Here is a 15992-nt window from a genome sequence, read left to right as displayed (position 1 = left end):
GCTGTGTCGAGGGAAAAATGACCACAGTCAGAGACAAAAAAAAAGTAATCTGGTGTGCTATTTGCTGTGCCTCTTTATTTTCTTTCCTTATTCCCCCCCCTTCCCTCCCGGTAGTCCAGAAGTACTGTGTTTTGGTTTAGAGAAGAGATACAGTCTTGAACAGATCTAGTGTAAGCTATATCGATACAAGCTGTAGCAAAGCAGTAGGTGTTGTATTCAGTTTCCAGAGTGAAAGTCTTGAAACTTAGGTCAAGACAGTAAGGAACCAAAATCAGCCTGTGAGTGCTTATCACTGAATTTTCATGTATTTAAAAAAATAAAAGTGCTATCTAACTTGGAAGAACTTCTACTGAGCTTCTCAACAATACATGGGTGCCTATTGGCCTTGTTTTGCAGGATTATTGCAACTATTTCACAGTGAAGTCTCTTTTTGACTTTCAGGAACAGTCTAGGCATAGATTTAGATCTGATTCCCTAGCAATGGGCTTGTCTGGCAGAGACTGTGCTTGCTTCTCTCTAAGCCCTTGTGTAGTCACGCTGACTTGAATCTACCAAGGAGACTTCCCATATATCCAGAGTTAGGTCTGCAAGGCTGGTGCCTGTGTGTCTTCTCACCAGTGCTTCCCGATGCAATGACCACTGATTTGGTGGCCTGTTGTTCTGCTGAGGCTCTGTACGTGAGCACTGTGGCCAGCGTGCTTCCCTGTCACCCGTCTGATTTCCTCCCTTTTCCTTTCACCTTGAGAGAGCTGCAACGATGGTTACAATGCTTCAAACTTTTGTACCCTACCAAGACCTCCTGTACGTGCTGTGAGCGGGATGGAATAAAGTAAAGTCACTCTTCGGGGTACTGGTCTGGGGCTGCAAAGAAGCCTCAGCATCAGGAGGGTGCACACTGTGACTTTCTGGCACCGTCCAGACAGTTACCAGTTTAGTAATGTGCTGTGTCTCTTGAAAAACTTGCCTGTGTTAAGTTCTGGAAGTGGTAAAGTTCACCTTGAATGCACGTCATCTGTTTTGTGTTCTGTTCTAGGACCCAAATAAAGACACGGAGTGGAATGACATCCTGCGCAAGAAAGGTATCCTTCCTCCAAAGGAAAACCTGGAGGAACAGGAGCGTGCAAAGGAAGAGGAGCAGCTTGCCATCCTTCAGAAGTCTCTTGGTGAGTGACTAGCCAACTCGGGCAGCGGCAGCAGGACAAGTCTTGGAATGGCTCCTGGGGGAAGCTTGTACAAAGAAACGGCCAGCAGTAATATTTATACGCCTGTAAAGCAATGTGTCCTTTTCCAAGTCTGTAAGGGATACCAAAGCTTCTTCTCGTGTAGGGTGATCATCTGTTAACAGTATCAAACAAATATGTTCCTGAACACGTGGATTCTTCCAGCACAGGAAAGCTTTGTTCTTGATGTCAGCTCCATATTTTTAGAGAGGTAAATGTTTGAAAACTGAAATAAGGACAGTGCGAAGGGAGCCTGCCATGTGAATGTGCAAGTAAAACTGTCTCAGGACGTTACCTGTTGCATGCTTCCTCCCTCCGTTGTTCAGGCATCCCTGCCATGTTGTGTGTGTGTTAGGTACATCTTTGCTGCAGCCACTGAACTTGAAAGCTAGTGCAGGTACTCGTGCGCTAGTCAAGGCAGCCTTCAGCTCAGGGTCCTTTACATCACTGTCTTTCCATCTATATGTCTAAAGTGCATAATACTTTCTAAAAATCCAGTAACAATAATACTTCAAAAAAGCCCTATTTCCCATAGTTAATCCGTCCTTAAAGTAAATAAATTCTGTTGGACTGATAAAAGCTGATGAGTTTTAATCCTGGAATGAGGTTTTTGCTGGTTTGATGTTTCTTCCATTCTAGTGAAAACTTACGAGGACATGACTCTGGAAGAGCTAGAAGAGAATGAAGATGAATTTAATGAGGAAGACGAGAAAGCTATTGAAATGTACAGGTCAGAGCAGCATGCAGAATTTGGCTTTAATGAAAATTGGAGGTTTTTTCTTTTTATATGCTGTTAGATATTGTTGAAGAGAGGAAGGATGTTGTTAGGCCTGATGATAGAAAAAGTGGGTTGTGTTTCTGGTCTCTTGTAGAGCTTCTAAGTGTCTTTAATAGGATAACTGGGTTTAAATTCAGTGTCCTTTATCTACAGCCTAGTTTTGCAGAGATAACGTGCACCTGCTGAGTGCGTGGCTGGGGATTCTGACAGCTTTGAAAATCACCTCCAAGGTTTCTCAATTTTTGCATGAATGAGATTAAGGTGCTGCAGATTGACATAATTACAGCATTGGTTTTCCATTATCTCTTTATCTCTATCATCTCTCGTGGTTTTTGCCATGTAGCTTGGTAATGTAATATCTGCAGAAGAAATGTCTGCTGAGGGCAGAAATGAGGAAAAAGAAAATTAATGAAACATAGTTGTACTTGCGTGTTGGTGGTTTTAACTTGTGATGCAAATATAAGAGAATCTATTGACTATGTCAACTTGCTTTTGTTGCTCTGGGGTTTGAAGAAGCTTGTAATATGCCTCTGAAGTCTAGGTTTCAACCAGCTCCTTTACGTGTTCTGTCAAAAATGCAACTATTCTCAAGATGTCTTTCCCATTCCTTGCTGTTCAGGCAGCAAAGGCTAGCGGAAATGAAAGCAGCTCAAATGAAGAATATATTTGGAGAAGTTTTGGAGATTTCGGGAAAAGATTACGTTCAAGAGGTTACGAAAGCTGGAAAAGGTATATGGGTAGTCCTGCATCTCTACAAACAAGGGTAAGAATTTGTTTTTAACCTTTAAACCTTTCACTGTCAATAGCTGAAAATACTCCAGACAAATGTATAGTTATCGTGGAAATTAAGGAACTGATTCTGGAGTTCTAAGAAATAAAAAGATGAATTAGTAATTTCATTACTGTTGACTCAAGACTGTTCTAAAACGATGTTACCATGAAGTGGCTTTTTATACGTCTATACAGCACAGTGTGGCTTGTACCATACAGCTACCATAGAGGTAGCTGCTGCCACTGAAATATCCAAGCTTTGGAAATTATTCTGGATAAAGTGCGAGGGGCTGTGCATTAGAAGGATCACTGTGTGTCTCTTGGCCTGGTTTCTAGAGGCGTAAAAATGGAGTGAACAAGGCTTTCAGTCCTGTCAGCATGATGGAAAAACTTGTCAAAAAGGTCTGATAAGTTGCTAGAATTTTCTGGAAAGGGTTAGAAATACTTGATTTTGTTCATTGGCTCTAGTTGCCTCACAGGTGATTGTTGTCATTTGCATACTTTCTTCCAGGAGCTGCTTTTCTCTCTATTTTGCCCTTGCTTATGCAATTTCTGAGTATCTTCATAAACCAGTTCCTCTGTATGATAGAGGAGAAGGTTGTATTGCTAATATCTTAAAACAGAAAACCCACCAAAACCTCCAGGATGCTGATTTTCCTTTGAATGCTGGAATACTGGATAACAAAAGTATTCAGAAGTTGCTTCTGGTACATTTGTCTTTCCATAAATGCTACTCGCTGAGCTGATATTTCTGACCTTTCTTCTGGAGCAGATTACTGTCTAATTTGTCTTTTATTTTTTCCTTATGTGTGTCTGTTGCTGTTCTTCGCAGAATTCCACTCTGTGCCTTAATAAATCAACATATGAGCGGCCTTGCAAGAAAGTTCAGAGATGTGAAATTCATCAAAGCTATCTCTACCACCTGCATTCCCAACTACCCCGATAAGAACCTGCCTACGATATTTGTCTACCTGGAGGGAGACATCAAAGCTCAGTTCATTGGGCCTTTGGTGTTCGGTGGCATGAACCTGACAAGGGACGGTGAGTGTCTGCATCTCCGGTCTTCCAAAGGAAAAGCAAAACTGCTTTGCTGAGCATGAGAAAAGTGAGGCTTAGGAGGAGAAGAGAGGTACTAAAAATCTTATCAGTGTATGGGTGTTTTGGTTTTGGGGTTTTGGGTTTTTTTCACCCTTATGGCTCAACAACATGCGATTAAGGCTATCTTGTAAAAGCAGTGAGTGGCTGAGCAGGCCAACATATAGGTATTTATCTTATGTGTGTACAAGTATTCACACCCTGTGTCAGGTGAAAGAAATTTTTCTGACTATATTAAAGGGTAAATAGTACCCACGCATGTTCTTTGGGGCTCTTGTACCTGAATGACTGACCTTGCCCCCAGTTACTTGATAATCTGTGCACTTGGTAACTGGTGCTTGCCTATTGTATTGTAGGGCTTCTTGTTTCATTTTCAAGCCGATGACATATATTTCTGTTGTACCTTCCCGACACACAGCCTCCATTCCTCATGAACCTTTGAAGACAGCCTGTCTGTTTGTCCAAATGGGGCTGCTAGCCTGAAATTGGGCTGCTTCCTTTTCCTCTTGCCACCTCCCAAAGATGGCAGCACGTTAAGCTCCTGCCTCAGTGGTTCAGGGGGCACAGGGCTCCATGGGGAGAGGCTGTTACCTTTCCTGGAAGTCATGGTTTTCCCTAGACCTATTTCTCCTTGCCCATCTCAGCAGCCTCGTCAGCATGACATGCTTCAGGAGATGAGGGCGGTGATACAGGTCTCGCAGAGCACTGTGGCTCTTCAGTAAAAGCTGCTGTTTGGAGGTGGCTGGTCAGGGATGGTATCCTACAGCAGTGCTTGAAGATAGAGCTCAGCAGTGAAAAAGGCTCTTCTTGGAAAGCAAATGCAACTCGGATGTAACCTAGTGGATTTTAGTTCAGTTAGAAGGATACTCATCAGCTTTCTGAGTAGGTATATTGGTCCAGATGCCTTCAAGCTTTTTCAAGGTTAGACTTTAAGGGCATCTTTATCTGAAGTGAACCACAGTTAAGCAGCATTTTGAGGTCTCTGCTGAATGATGTCACTGCCTGTACTGGGATAGGATGCAAAGAGGGTGTGGTTTGTTTTTTTTTTTTTTACTAAAACCCTGAAGTTTACAGGATATCTTGAGCATGTGCTGTAGAAAACACTCCCCTGCCTTGAACTGTCAGAAGGGGAAAAGCTCACCAATGAGGTCACTGATTTGAGAACAGCTAACTCTAACTGCAGTGGTTGCCTAATTATGCACTGAAGTGAGCAGTGGTAGCAGAACCTACAGTTAGCTTTCTCCCATTTTTAGCACATAAATAATTGATTTTGGGGGAGGGTCCAAAGGTGACTGAGCCAGCTTAATTCAGTCATCACAGAAAGCTGTGCACTGAAATTCTGCACTTTTTTTTATTTCTTCCTTCCTTCTCCCCTAAGCCCAGGTGACTTCCACTGGAGATTAAAGAAAGTGTGAGGTTGTATTCATTACTCCATAATGTCTGAAGGAAATTAGATTTAATGATAAGGTTGCCAGCAGGACTAGGAGAAAGGTGAGCCAGCAGTGTGCCCAGGTGGCCAAGAAGGCCAATGGCATCCTGGCCTGTATCAGAAATAGTGTGGCCAGCAGGAGTAGGGAAGTGATCGTGCCCCTGTACTCGGCACTGGTGAGGCCGCACCTCGAATACTGTGTTCCGTTTTGGGCCCCTCACTACAAGAAGGACATCGAGGTGCTGGAGCATGTCCAGAGAAGGGCAATGAGGCTGGTGAGGGGTCTGGAGGACAAGTCTTATGAGGAGCGGCTGAGGGAACTGGGGTTGTTTAGCCTGGAGAAGAGGAGGCTGAGGGGAGACCTCATCGCTCTCTACCACTACCTGAAAGGAGGTTGTAGCGAGGTGGGTGTCGGTCTCTCCTCCCAAGTAACAAGCGATAGGACGAGAGGAAATGACGGCAAGTTGCGGCAGGGGGGGATTTGATTATTGGTTAGGAAGAATGTCTTCACCGAAAGAGTGGCAAGCATTGGAACAGGCTGCCCAGGGAAGTGGTTGAGTCCCCATCCCTGGAGGTATTTGAAGGACGTGTAGATGTGGTGCTTAGGGACATGGTTTAGTGGTGGACTTGGCAGTGCTAGGTTGACGGTTGGACTTGATGTTAAAGGTCTTTTCCAACCTAAACGATTCTAAGATTCTAACTGAATGTGTTGTATTGACTTTCTACCACTTCTGGGAAGCAATCCAATTTGAATCTATATAGTAATAGGCCTACTACTGATGGTGGAGTCTCTCTTACTGTCTTGCTAAGGAACTAATAATCAGTGCATGGCGTAGTGGGAAAGGGGTGAATTGCGTTTACAGAATACATCCCTGAAAAATACCTATAATTTGGATGTGTAAATGGAATTGCTACAGTTTTTTTTGCCCCTCAGCAAATCTATTCCCTGCCTCTTCTGATTGTTATGAACTCGGTATATGATGGAAGCAGCTGTAATATGAGCAGTATTCCTTCACTGGTGATAGATGTGCAAACCTGTCTTCTGCCCTTAGGTGGTTAGAAGGAGGTGGGATTCACTTTCACCGGGAGAGTTGCCTCTAAAGCTGCTGCTCTGTATCAATCACCTCTTTTGCATTCCTGGTTGTAAAGGGAGCAGGGAGGCATTGGGGACGCCACCGGTGGGCTGTGGAGCAGTACCCTGACCTCTGCACTCTGGGCTGAAACCTGTGCCAGCACTAGTGACTGTGAAGGGAGGGCTCGGCTGGAGCGGGTGCAGGAGACAGAGCAGGGGCTGGGACCTGGGGGTGGAAGAGGAGAGGGGGGCGAATAGAGCAGGGCCCTGGTTTTGGTGGTGGTCATAAGAGAAGTCAGCTGGGGAAGCAAGGGTGGGAAGGGCGGTGGGGAATTGTGGTGATCTGAGGTCCTTTTTTACCTCTGAAGGTAAACGAGGAAGCGCAAGATGCTGTGTACTGAAATAAATAAAGTAGCATATGTCAGAAGGAGTTGGAGCTGGAGAAAGCCCAGTTTGCTCCCCCATGTTCATGGCTCTCATTTTCCTCTGCACAGAATTGGAGTGGAAGATTTCTGAGTCGGGCGCCATCAAGACAGACCTCGAGGAGAACCCCAGGAAGCAGATCCAGGACCAGCTCATGTCCTCAATCAGGGCGTGTGTCCCAGCCAGTGGGGAGAGTGACTCAGAGGATGACTAACTGCTGCATCGGCATCATGATTGATACAGTACACTTGCAGCCAGTGTTCCCACCTAGAGCACTGGAGATGCTCATCGCTGAGCCCCAGAAGGGTAGTATTTCCCACCTAGAGCACTGGAGATGCTCATCAAGATCTCGCTGAGCCCCAGAAGGGTAGTACTTCAAGACAGTCATTTGTCTAGAAACTTCTAGAAACTAAAAAAGTTTGTTTTTTTTAAAAAAAGACCTTACTTGCAGCTTCACTTAAGATCCTGAAAGATGTTTTATATTATGAAGCCTCAGCAAATCTTGCTCAAAATTTTAAAATATAGACATCGGTAGAAACGGAGGTCTCTTGTTATTATTTTCTTAGTAAATTGCTGACTTTAAAAAAAAAAATTATCTGAAATATGAAGTGGCCTTAAGTGCACTGGTTTTGACAAGCTTAACTTGTGTAAATCTAATCTAAATAGCTGGTCTTAAACAATTGGTTATAGCACTTGATGGGCTAAGAGAAGGCCCAACTATGTGTAGATATTCAACAGCCTGGACTGCGTGGAGAGCTAGGGGAGGTGACCCGTGGTGTGGGTGCTGCTGAAGGTGGCGCATGGTCCTTTGCAGAGGTGTGCTGGCAGAGGGGCCAGCATGAGGCTGTGAGCTGGGACCTCGGACATCTTGAGAGACCTTGGTGACGGCGAGCATCTCCTGGGACCTGCTGAGTCCAGAATCCCCTTTCATTAGCAGCAATATTTTGCCTTTCACAGGGGTTGAGCTTCCTGCACTATCTTGTCTGCTAATTGGGAAAGAAAATTCAAGAAAATTCAGAAATCTGATGTTTTACTACAGTACTGCCATTGCCAAATGGGAAAGAAAATGATGTTTGAAGACTTGACGTCTTTCTATATTAAAGCCTTCCATCTTCTAGGTACAGTAATAATAAGTGAGGCCTTAGAAGAGAATGAACTGAAATACCACCTTAATTATAGATCTGCTGACACTTAAGAGGTGCTTGCTTATTTTGGGTTGGATTTAATGTCCACCTACACTTCCAATTTGTGTATACTTGGGCTAACAAGCTCCAAGAGCTTTTGCTAACAAGGCTGCCCCAAGGACATTTTGTTATATTGCTGACGGATTCTGTGGGTGGATGGTACAGAATGCAACACTCAATAAGCAGCAATTTTTTTTTAGTTTTGTATTAGTTCATAGCGACTTTTAAACATGTTTCCTGCACTCTATCTCCCCAGTCAAATCTGTGTGTAGTTCAAACAACAAATAACTGTTCCTTAAACTTCAGGTGAAGTTGTAAGATCCTGATGGAGAGCTTCCTCTTTGACATCTGAATGGTGATTTGAGTGTCACTTAAGTCTCCTTTCTTTTCTCTTCTGTGTTTTTTGGCAAAATAGCTAAAACATTAACATTGTGCAAGTGAGCCAAATGCAGCTGAATACAAGGTGATAAATACTGAATATTATTATTGTACATAGCACCACACTTGTCTTGACACTGGACTATCCAAAATGCTATCAGACCTGATGCTTTGGAGTGATCTCTGAGCACATGGACTGGGTTCCTTTTGGAGGAAACTATCTAGAGGAAGATCCCCCAAAGGGAAAGTCAGTCCAAAGAGCTAGGCTAAAGCTAACCTGAAATAAGGCCCTCTGAAATGTGTGTAGAGTGGATGTCGCATCCTGAGCCTCTCCCTCTAGATCTGCTGCTGTTGAGCTGTCTGGATTGCTGATGCAGACACAGCTGCCATACTCTTCTCAACTTGTTTAAAGTTTATCAAACCTTCTAGGAAGGGGAGGTGGAATCTGCAACCCATCTTGTATCATTGCTGTGACAACCTCAATTTGAAATTTAATTTAAAAAGTAGGCAACTTTTTTTACTTCTATTATTCCCTCTTTTATTGTCTCCCACTTCAGCGCCTCTATGAAGGCAGAGTAGCAATAACATTGCAGCTGCCCTTTCACTGTCTTCTAGACCATTGATGATTCATGGACCACAGCAGGAGAGGAGCTCAAAGCAGGATGACCACTGCATTTGGATGGAGTTGCTGAGGACTCTATCCTGTGGGATCTTGGAAACATCTAGGGATGAAGACTCCTCAAATTGTCCCAGTGCTTGACTGGCTCCAGTGCAGCCCTCTGTTCCTTGCATCCTGCACAGGACAGCACGGGCAGCAAGACCTTGAGCCAGAATAACTACAGACAGAGGAGTCTGTTGTCCAGAGCTTGATCCAAAGCTTGTTCAATAAGGAGAACTGGTGTTTCAAAGGCAGACAGGCATCCCTAGGATACTAACCGTAGACTTGCTAGAGCTAATCAACAGAGAAAGCTGAAGGACAGACTGCATTGTGTGATCAGACCATACCAGCTTGCAAGGACCTTAGCCAGTGGCTCACAGCTTAGAGTATGTGGCTTGAACCCCCTTCTGGAAGGGGGATGCTTGAGCCTTCTACTCCAGAAACTCTGCAAGCCTTCCTCAAAAGCTTCCTGCTTGCTCCTGGCCGCACTGGCACAGTGATTCTTGTTCCCTAATCTGCAAAGTAAGCCATTTTAGATGGGATGGTGTCCCCTTACAAGAAGGGTTCATGCCTGGTGAATGAGGCACTGCCTTGGTGCAGGTTTGAGCCCCTCAGGCAGAAGTGAGAATTGAACTGAATTGCTGATGCCCTTGGCATGTGGTGTGATAAACCCTTGGATAAATAAAAAGGGGAGGTGGGACTTTGGGCTGTTTCCATTACAGTCTTCTCTTCCAGCAGGGTCTTAAAAGAAAACCACAGCTGCCTTCCCCTTTTGTACAGAGTCTAACGGGTTTTGTGAGCTCTGGGACCACCAAGAGGACTGAGCTCCTGAAGGGGACCAGGGCTGTGTACGGGCATGTGGTTGCCCCAGGCTGCTCAGCTGTGGTGAGCCAGATACTTCATGCCTGTGAATGACACTTTGATGGATGCACTTGACCCCTTAACCAAACTAGCGGTAGTTTGGTACACACTCCAAAGGAGGTAAAGGTCTGATCCATAGCCAGGCCAAGAACTCCTCTAGTTACAATCTGTTCTCTGAAAACCCACAAAGGAGCAGAGCGACACAGTGGGCATAGATGCATATGAGCTTGGAACACCGATCACGCAATTAACACATGAATAGCGGGTAGCTTTTCCAAGACTCATTTATCAAGGAAAGAAGGCGGCTGTGGGTACAAGAAGACTCATGCATACCTTTTCCATCACATGTAACTTGACTGTGAGCCAACCACTGTAACCCATAAATATGACAGCCTAGGTGAGCCTTCTTTGAGCTCTCCCTGCTAGGCAGTGTGGCTAAAATGGTGGTGATCTCCCCTTGAGCTGGGACACCTCTTAAGGTTGCTCCTTGAGGCAGAGAGACCTTTTACTAACGACAGATCTTTGGTAAGTGACCGATACCGCCCGTAACCTTGTAGTATGGTAACTTTGATTGCATGCTGAATTGTTGCTAATGAAACATTGCATATAAAATCCCTTAGACATAAACCATTGACCAAGTCTGAGACTAGGTTTGGACCTAGCTGCACCTAGACTCCTCTCTCAGAAGGAGTTTAGAAAGCAAGGGGGTCAGCTCTGAACCTTGTGACTCAACGGGAGGGTCTTCCTTACCCTTTGTGTCTCTGGTCTGTGTGTGAATCATTCTAACTCGAGTGTAACTCAATTTTCCTTCGTATGTTTCTTCCATGTAGTAATTAATAGTGAACCTTGCCATCGAACTCTGTTAAGTCGCGCTTTTACAACATCATATTAAAACCACTTTTGCTAATACCTTTGCTTAAAGAATCACTGTCAATCTAAATAACTCATTTTGCAACACGCTTATGGCACCCCTTTTATTTGTCTTCGTGAATCATCTCAATACTACAAATGGGTAGTAGTTACATCTGTCTTCTACAAGGAGTGAACCAGGCCTGCCCAGGAGATGGTAGGGGAGGGGGAGATTGCCTCTTCTTCTGGCCTGCTCCCTGCTGCTGTCTGTCAGGACTACAGCAGGGGCTGCCTTGCCATTTAAGCAATTTGTCATTGAGCAGCGTGTAACAATTCAGGAGAAATGGAGACAAAGTTTGACTTGTATTGTCTTTTTGTCCTGAACTGCTCAATGTGTTGACACGTTGGGGGATGCCATTCAAGTATGCCATGCTGAAGGGGGCAGATGTGAGAATAATCACAAACCAGAAGAGGCTGAATGTTCTGCCCAGCTGCTGAGACCCACGCGGAGCATCATTTCAAATGGTCTCTGTGCTTCTCTGTATTTGGCTAAGTGTGAAAACAGCTTCTTGTAATCTTACTCTCTTTCTTGCCAATCATATTGCCCTGCTCCAGGCCTTTTGTAGAAATTAGGTCTCTGCAGGAAATGGATAATGAGATCTGTTTAACCTTTTGGCAGAGCAGAAGCTATGGAAGCACACAGTAAGGGGAATGAGCTTTAGCTTAAAAGGAAGCTGGCTGCTGAATAGCAAACCAAAACAGCCAATTAATATACACAGTAGAATGAGGCAAAATAATGGGAGAAAATAATTGAAGAGCCTGAACGCTCATTTGCAAAGATTTGGGGCACTGTTGCTAAATGCACTATCAACATTTTTGCAGCCTGTCAGTAGTTAGTGTCAGATCAGTGCTCACTTCTCACTGGTGCGAGAAGGGTCTTTCTGTCACCTATCATGGGAGAAGTCAGAGGCAGCGATCCTGTAAACAGTGCTGAGGCTTGTACGAGTTACTGTTCTGCGTACCGCTGTGAAAGCATCCCTGACTCATCCCATACTGCAGCAGTGCCAGCAGGTGGGGGGCAAAAAAACAATCCTGGGCTATAGACAGGGGCAGATGATTTGCCATTAGTGGACAGTCACTCTGGAGTTTTTTGTGTGAAATGAAAGTGAATCAGTAGTAATAAAAAGTGTTTTCTTCACAACACAGGTCTGAAGTCCGCTGCTTACCCAGGTTATGTGAGCAGCCACGTTAGGTTCATAGCAGGCTGCCCTGATCCAAATAAGTCACCGCTCTGATTTTCCTTTACCCAGACCTGCTTGCACTCACAATCTGCACTCACCAAACCCTGCCAAACCTGGAGGGCAATGTTTTGCACCCACTTCACATGCAGAGAGGGAGCCAGGTGTTGTGCAAGAAGGGCAAGGCCCTGGAGGGGCAAGTTAAGCTGCCAGTTCTCCAGGTACTTAATCCCACAGTGGTTGGGAGCCCGCATGTAGGCAGAAGTGTCTGCAGGACTGTGATCCCAGGAGATGAAATGACGGAGTGTCCTTTGAATACCTGTGCTGTGCCGTACCTGGTTTGGCCAGATCCCCCTTTCCCAGGGCTCAGTTCAGCCTCGCCTGCCTCCTCTTTGGGTCTGGCCCATCACCTCCCTTCCCAAATACGCTCAGGTGGCTATTTGGTTGGCCTTACTGTCGGGAGTAGTTTAACTTAGATGAGATGATTCACAAAGATAAAGCTGGGTGTGTGCTTCCAGCTCTGCTGGATTGGGGTACAGAATAAACACCCGATGTTAAGGCCATAAGTTAGCATGACATCTGAATACGAATATTTGTCTTTTATAGAGTTCATGAAGAAAATAGCTCTGATCTACAGCGATTCCCGTGAAAGTTAAGATGTACTTTTTATTCCTGTATTATAAAGTCAAGTTCACAATAATTTGTCATTTTTCTCTGGAAATCTAGGCAAGTTTCCTATTTCACAGGCTGTGTAGCAATGGGAAATGAGACTTCTAATACAAACCTCAGTAACTTAGTTTGGACTAGCTCTTGTTTTGTGAAGGGGGTGAAAAAAGCACCATTATATGAACCTTTTGCTGTGTATTTGGTGGGATTGGATCACGTCTAAAGAAACTTTGCTGTCACTGAGATCAAAGGGGAATGTTTTCCCTTCTCCATTCTGTTAAATCACTGCATCGCTAAAACTAATCTATTCCCTGTCAATTGTTTAGAAGGCAGTTGAACTCATTTCTCATTACAGCCCATTATAAATCACTCCTCATTTCAGTCTCATTTAGCTAATTCAGTCATCAAAGGATTGCTGGAGGCATAAAGTATTTTATTGATGCATTTAGCTCTTCACAGAATTATAAAAAGTATTGAACTTCTTAGGTCTATCTATTTGCAGATGGCTCTTGTGATGCAGGGAAAGGCTTCGTTCCCTCCCTTGGAAGACAGAACCATTAAAAAAGAAAAGCCAAGCGGTGGGAGACTCTCTCGAGGCTTGCGTGGGAGATTGATGATGAACGATCTGACTTGTTTTCATATAACGTGTTAAAACTTTCATCTCTTGACACCATGCCAAGTTTTTCAGGACTTCACCAGATTAATTTTAATTTACAGAGCTGACTGAAGAAATTGAGGTCTGATAAAAAATGGCAGGAAAAATATCAAGTAATTCTGAGGTTGTTTCTATTTAACACTTCAAATGTTAAATGCGCAAGGAATTATATAATCTAAGGCAGAACAGTCCATGTAACAGATGTTAATGGACAATTAATGAGGTAAACATAATTATGCATATTTGTAAGCCTCTAGTTCAACATATCTACTCTAAGAAGTCATACTTCTTCCAGTATATTGAACAGCTTAAACACAAAGATGCTTCTCGTGGAGGCAAAAGTTACAGCATTTACTAGCAAGAGCAAGTCTTGATTTTCCAGACAGCTGTTGCCTACCCGCAAAGTGACAGTGACTCCTGCTATGGCATGTGTCATCCTGATCCCACTCCCCTAAATATCCATGGGAATACTTTCATTTACAAAGAGGGCAGCAGAGCCAGCTACTGAACTTTTCTTCTTGCCTGATTGCAGTTTATCCTTCTGTGAAATAGTACAGACTGTCTGGGGGTGTTGGGAAACTTCATTAATTATCTGCCCATATGCAGATGATTTCTGTTATGTAAAGCTGAAAGTAGGGATGTCCTGGATCCTTCAAGTTGACTACCACTTTCTGTGGTATAGTTGTTCCTGGCCTCAGGTGATTAGAGGAGTGTTTATGAGGGCCACCTCCATGGCAGGAGAAGACCAGCAATAGACACTTGCAAAGATTTATCTCTGCCACAGCACCGAGGCATCGACTGTTTTCTTTAGCAAGAAAGTGCTGGTGGTAAAAAGGTGCAAAGTCTGGCGGGATGAAGCAAAAACAGGAGAATATGCAAGATGTGGAGTTGGGTTCCCCATCTGGTAAAGTCCCCAAACTTCTTCAGCTGAGGTGCATTCCCTCTGATTACATCTAGCTAGCAAATTTAATAGTGCTGAGGAATGGGATGGGAACCGGATCCTGCAGGGTGAACCAAGTTCAGACAAAAGAGCTGATCCTGGAAGTGCTTGAAGAAGTTTCTTCTTGTCTTCTTTCTCCCTCTGAGAAGAGAGGGAGGGGGAGAGCCCTCAAGACAGTGGAAGAGATGAAGGGCATCAGGTGTGGGTAGGTAAAAAGGGACTCAGATGGGAGGCTTAAATGAGAAGTCTGTCCATCGCTAGAGAAGAAGGGTAGAGGCGGGGAAGATGATAAAGAAAAATTTGAGAGCTGGCGTTACGAGGAAGATTCAGGGATATTTGATGCTGGGATACACTAGGAGAAGCACTGTTCTTCTCAAAGGATGGGCTTCACGTCTGTAGCTGGAGACTGTGCACTGAGGATAGCAGAGTGGATGAGAGCATTAAATCATAGACCAAGAGGGGAATTTTGGTCCAGACTCCTGAAAGCTTCATTCCTGACTTCAGTGTATAGGAAGAAAAAAGTCAGATAAACATGGATGCTCTGATCCATAGAGAAATGTTAGGGAGTAGACTGCAAGTAAGTGCCACTATTAATGAGAGCAATAATCAGGCAGGTTTTCAATAGGCAAAATTGATTGGTACAAAAAATCCTGCGTAATTCAAGCCAGGAAAAGATACTGCTGTATTATTTGCATACTAACAAGCTGTCTTCAGCATAAACTTAGGAAAAGCTATGAATCCTTCAGGTGAGAGGAGCTGTTTATATCCAGTTTTACAAGACACATTAGGCACTGGTGGCATCACGTCATCTGGCATATGTTACAGATCCAGCCCAGCGGATAAGATGCGTTTTCTCTCTACATTAAGATGTCAAATGGTACTTTCAATTTAACAGCACTACACCGACATTTTCAAACTTAGCTACTGCCCTGTACATTTGTGTTGTATTATAAAAGAGATATCAGGGCAATTTTAAAAACAGTCCAGTAACATTGCCATCTCTGGCTGTTGTGGTTTAACCCGGCAGGCAGCCAAACACCACACAGCTGTTCGCTCACTCCCCTGCCCCCGCAGTGGGATGGGGGAGAGAATTGGGGAAAAAAAGTAAAATTCTTGGGTTGAGATAAAGACAGTTTAATAGGACAGAGAAGGAAAAGAAATGCTCACCACCCGCCGACCGATGCCCAGCCAGTTCCCGAGCAGCGGTCACCCTTCCCCCGGCCAACTTCCCCCAGTTTATGTACTGAGTATGACGTCATATGGTATGGAATATCCCTTTGGGCAGTTTGGGTCAGCTGTCCTGGCTGTGCCCCCTCCCAGCTTCTCGCTGGCAGGGCACGGGAAGCTGAAAAGTCCTTGACTAGTGTAAGCACTGCTTAGCAACAACTGAAACATCGGTGTGTTATCACATTATTCTCATACTAAATCTAAAACACAGCACTGTACCAGCTACTAGGAAGAAACTTAACTCTATCCCTGCCGAAACCAGGACAATGGCTTATCGGTAGCAGTTCCACTTTGAATGCAGTTGTAGAAAAGAGAGGAAGAGAGAGAAAACATCTCTGTCCTTTTGCTGACTAGTAGCTGATACTTTAGGCCTTTCAACCTCAGGGTGCTCCTGATGAGAAAATGGTGACTAGGAGCTTTGGTGGCATCTTTACAAAACACACACAGCCCTGTCCTCCTCCTCTCCTGGTGGTAGGATAATCAGCAAGCACATGGAAGTCCTCCTAGCTAAAACACTGGCATGCTTCCATTGCTCCAGGCTTCAACCA

The 15992-nt window shown here is 44.4% G+C and overlaps 1 protein-coding gene across 1 annotated transcript; it reads left to right on the top strand.

The window, feature by feature from the left end:
- The first annotated feature begins 632 nt into the window (after positions 1 to 632).
- PDCL3 (phosducin like 3) lies at positions 633 to 7078 on the top strand. Its single transcript, XM_009276173.2, has 6 exons — positions 633 to 677; positions 1034 to 1163; positions 1860 to 1950; positions 2618 to 2761; positions 3602 to 3810; positions 6860 to 7078. The coding sequence occupies exons 1-6, from the start codon at positions 633 to 635 to the stop codon at positions 7000 to 7002; spliced, it is 762 nt and encodes a 253-aa protein (XP_009274448.1). The 3' UTR covers positions 7003 to 7078.
- The last annotated feature ends 8914 nt before the right edge of the window (positions 7079 to 15992 follow it).

Source organism: Aptenodytes forsteri, unplaced genomic scaffold (genome assembly GCF_000699145.1).
Source record: "Aptenodytes forsteri isolate BGI_AS27 unplaced genomic scaffold, ASM69914v1 Scaffold96, whole genome shotgun sequence".
In the NCBI taxonomy this organism is placed as follows: Eukaryota; Metazoa; Chordata; class Aves; order Sphenisciformes; family Spheniscidae; genus Aptenodytes; species Aptenodytes forsteri.
The sequence above is the reverse complement of the archived record's forward strand: the minus strand, read 5'-3'. Positions and strand labels throughout refer to the sequence as shown.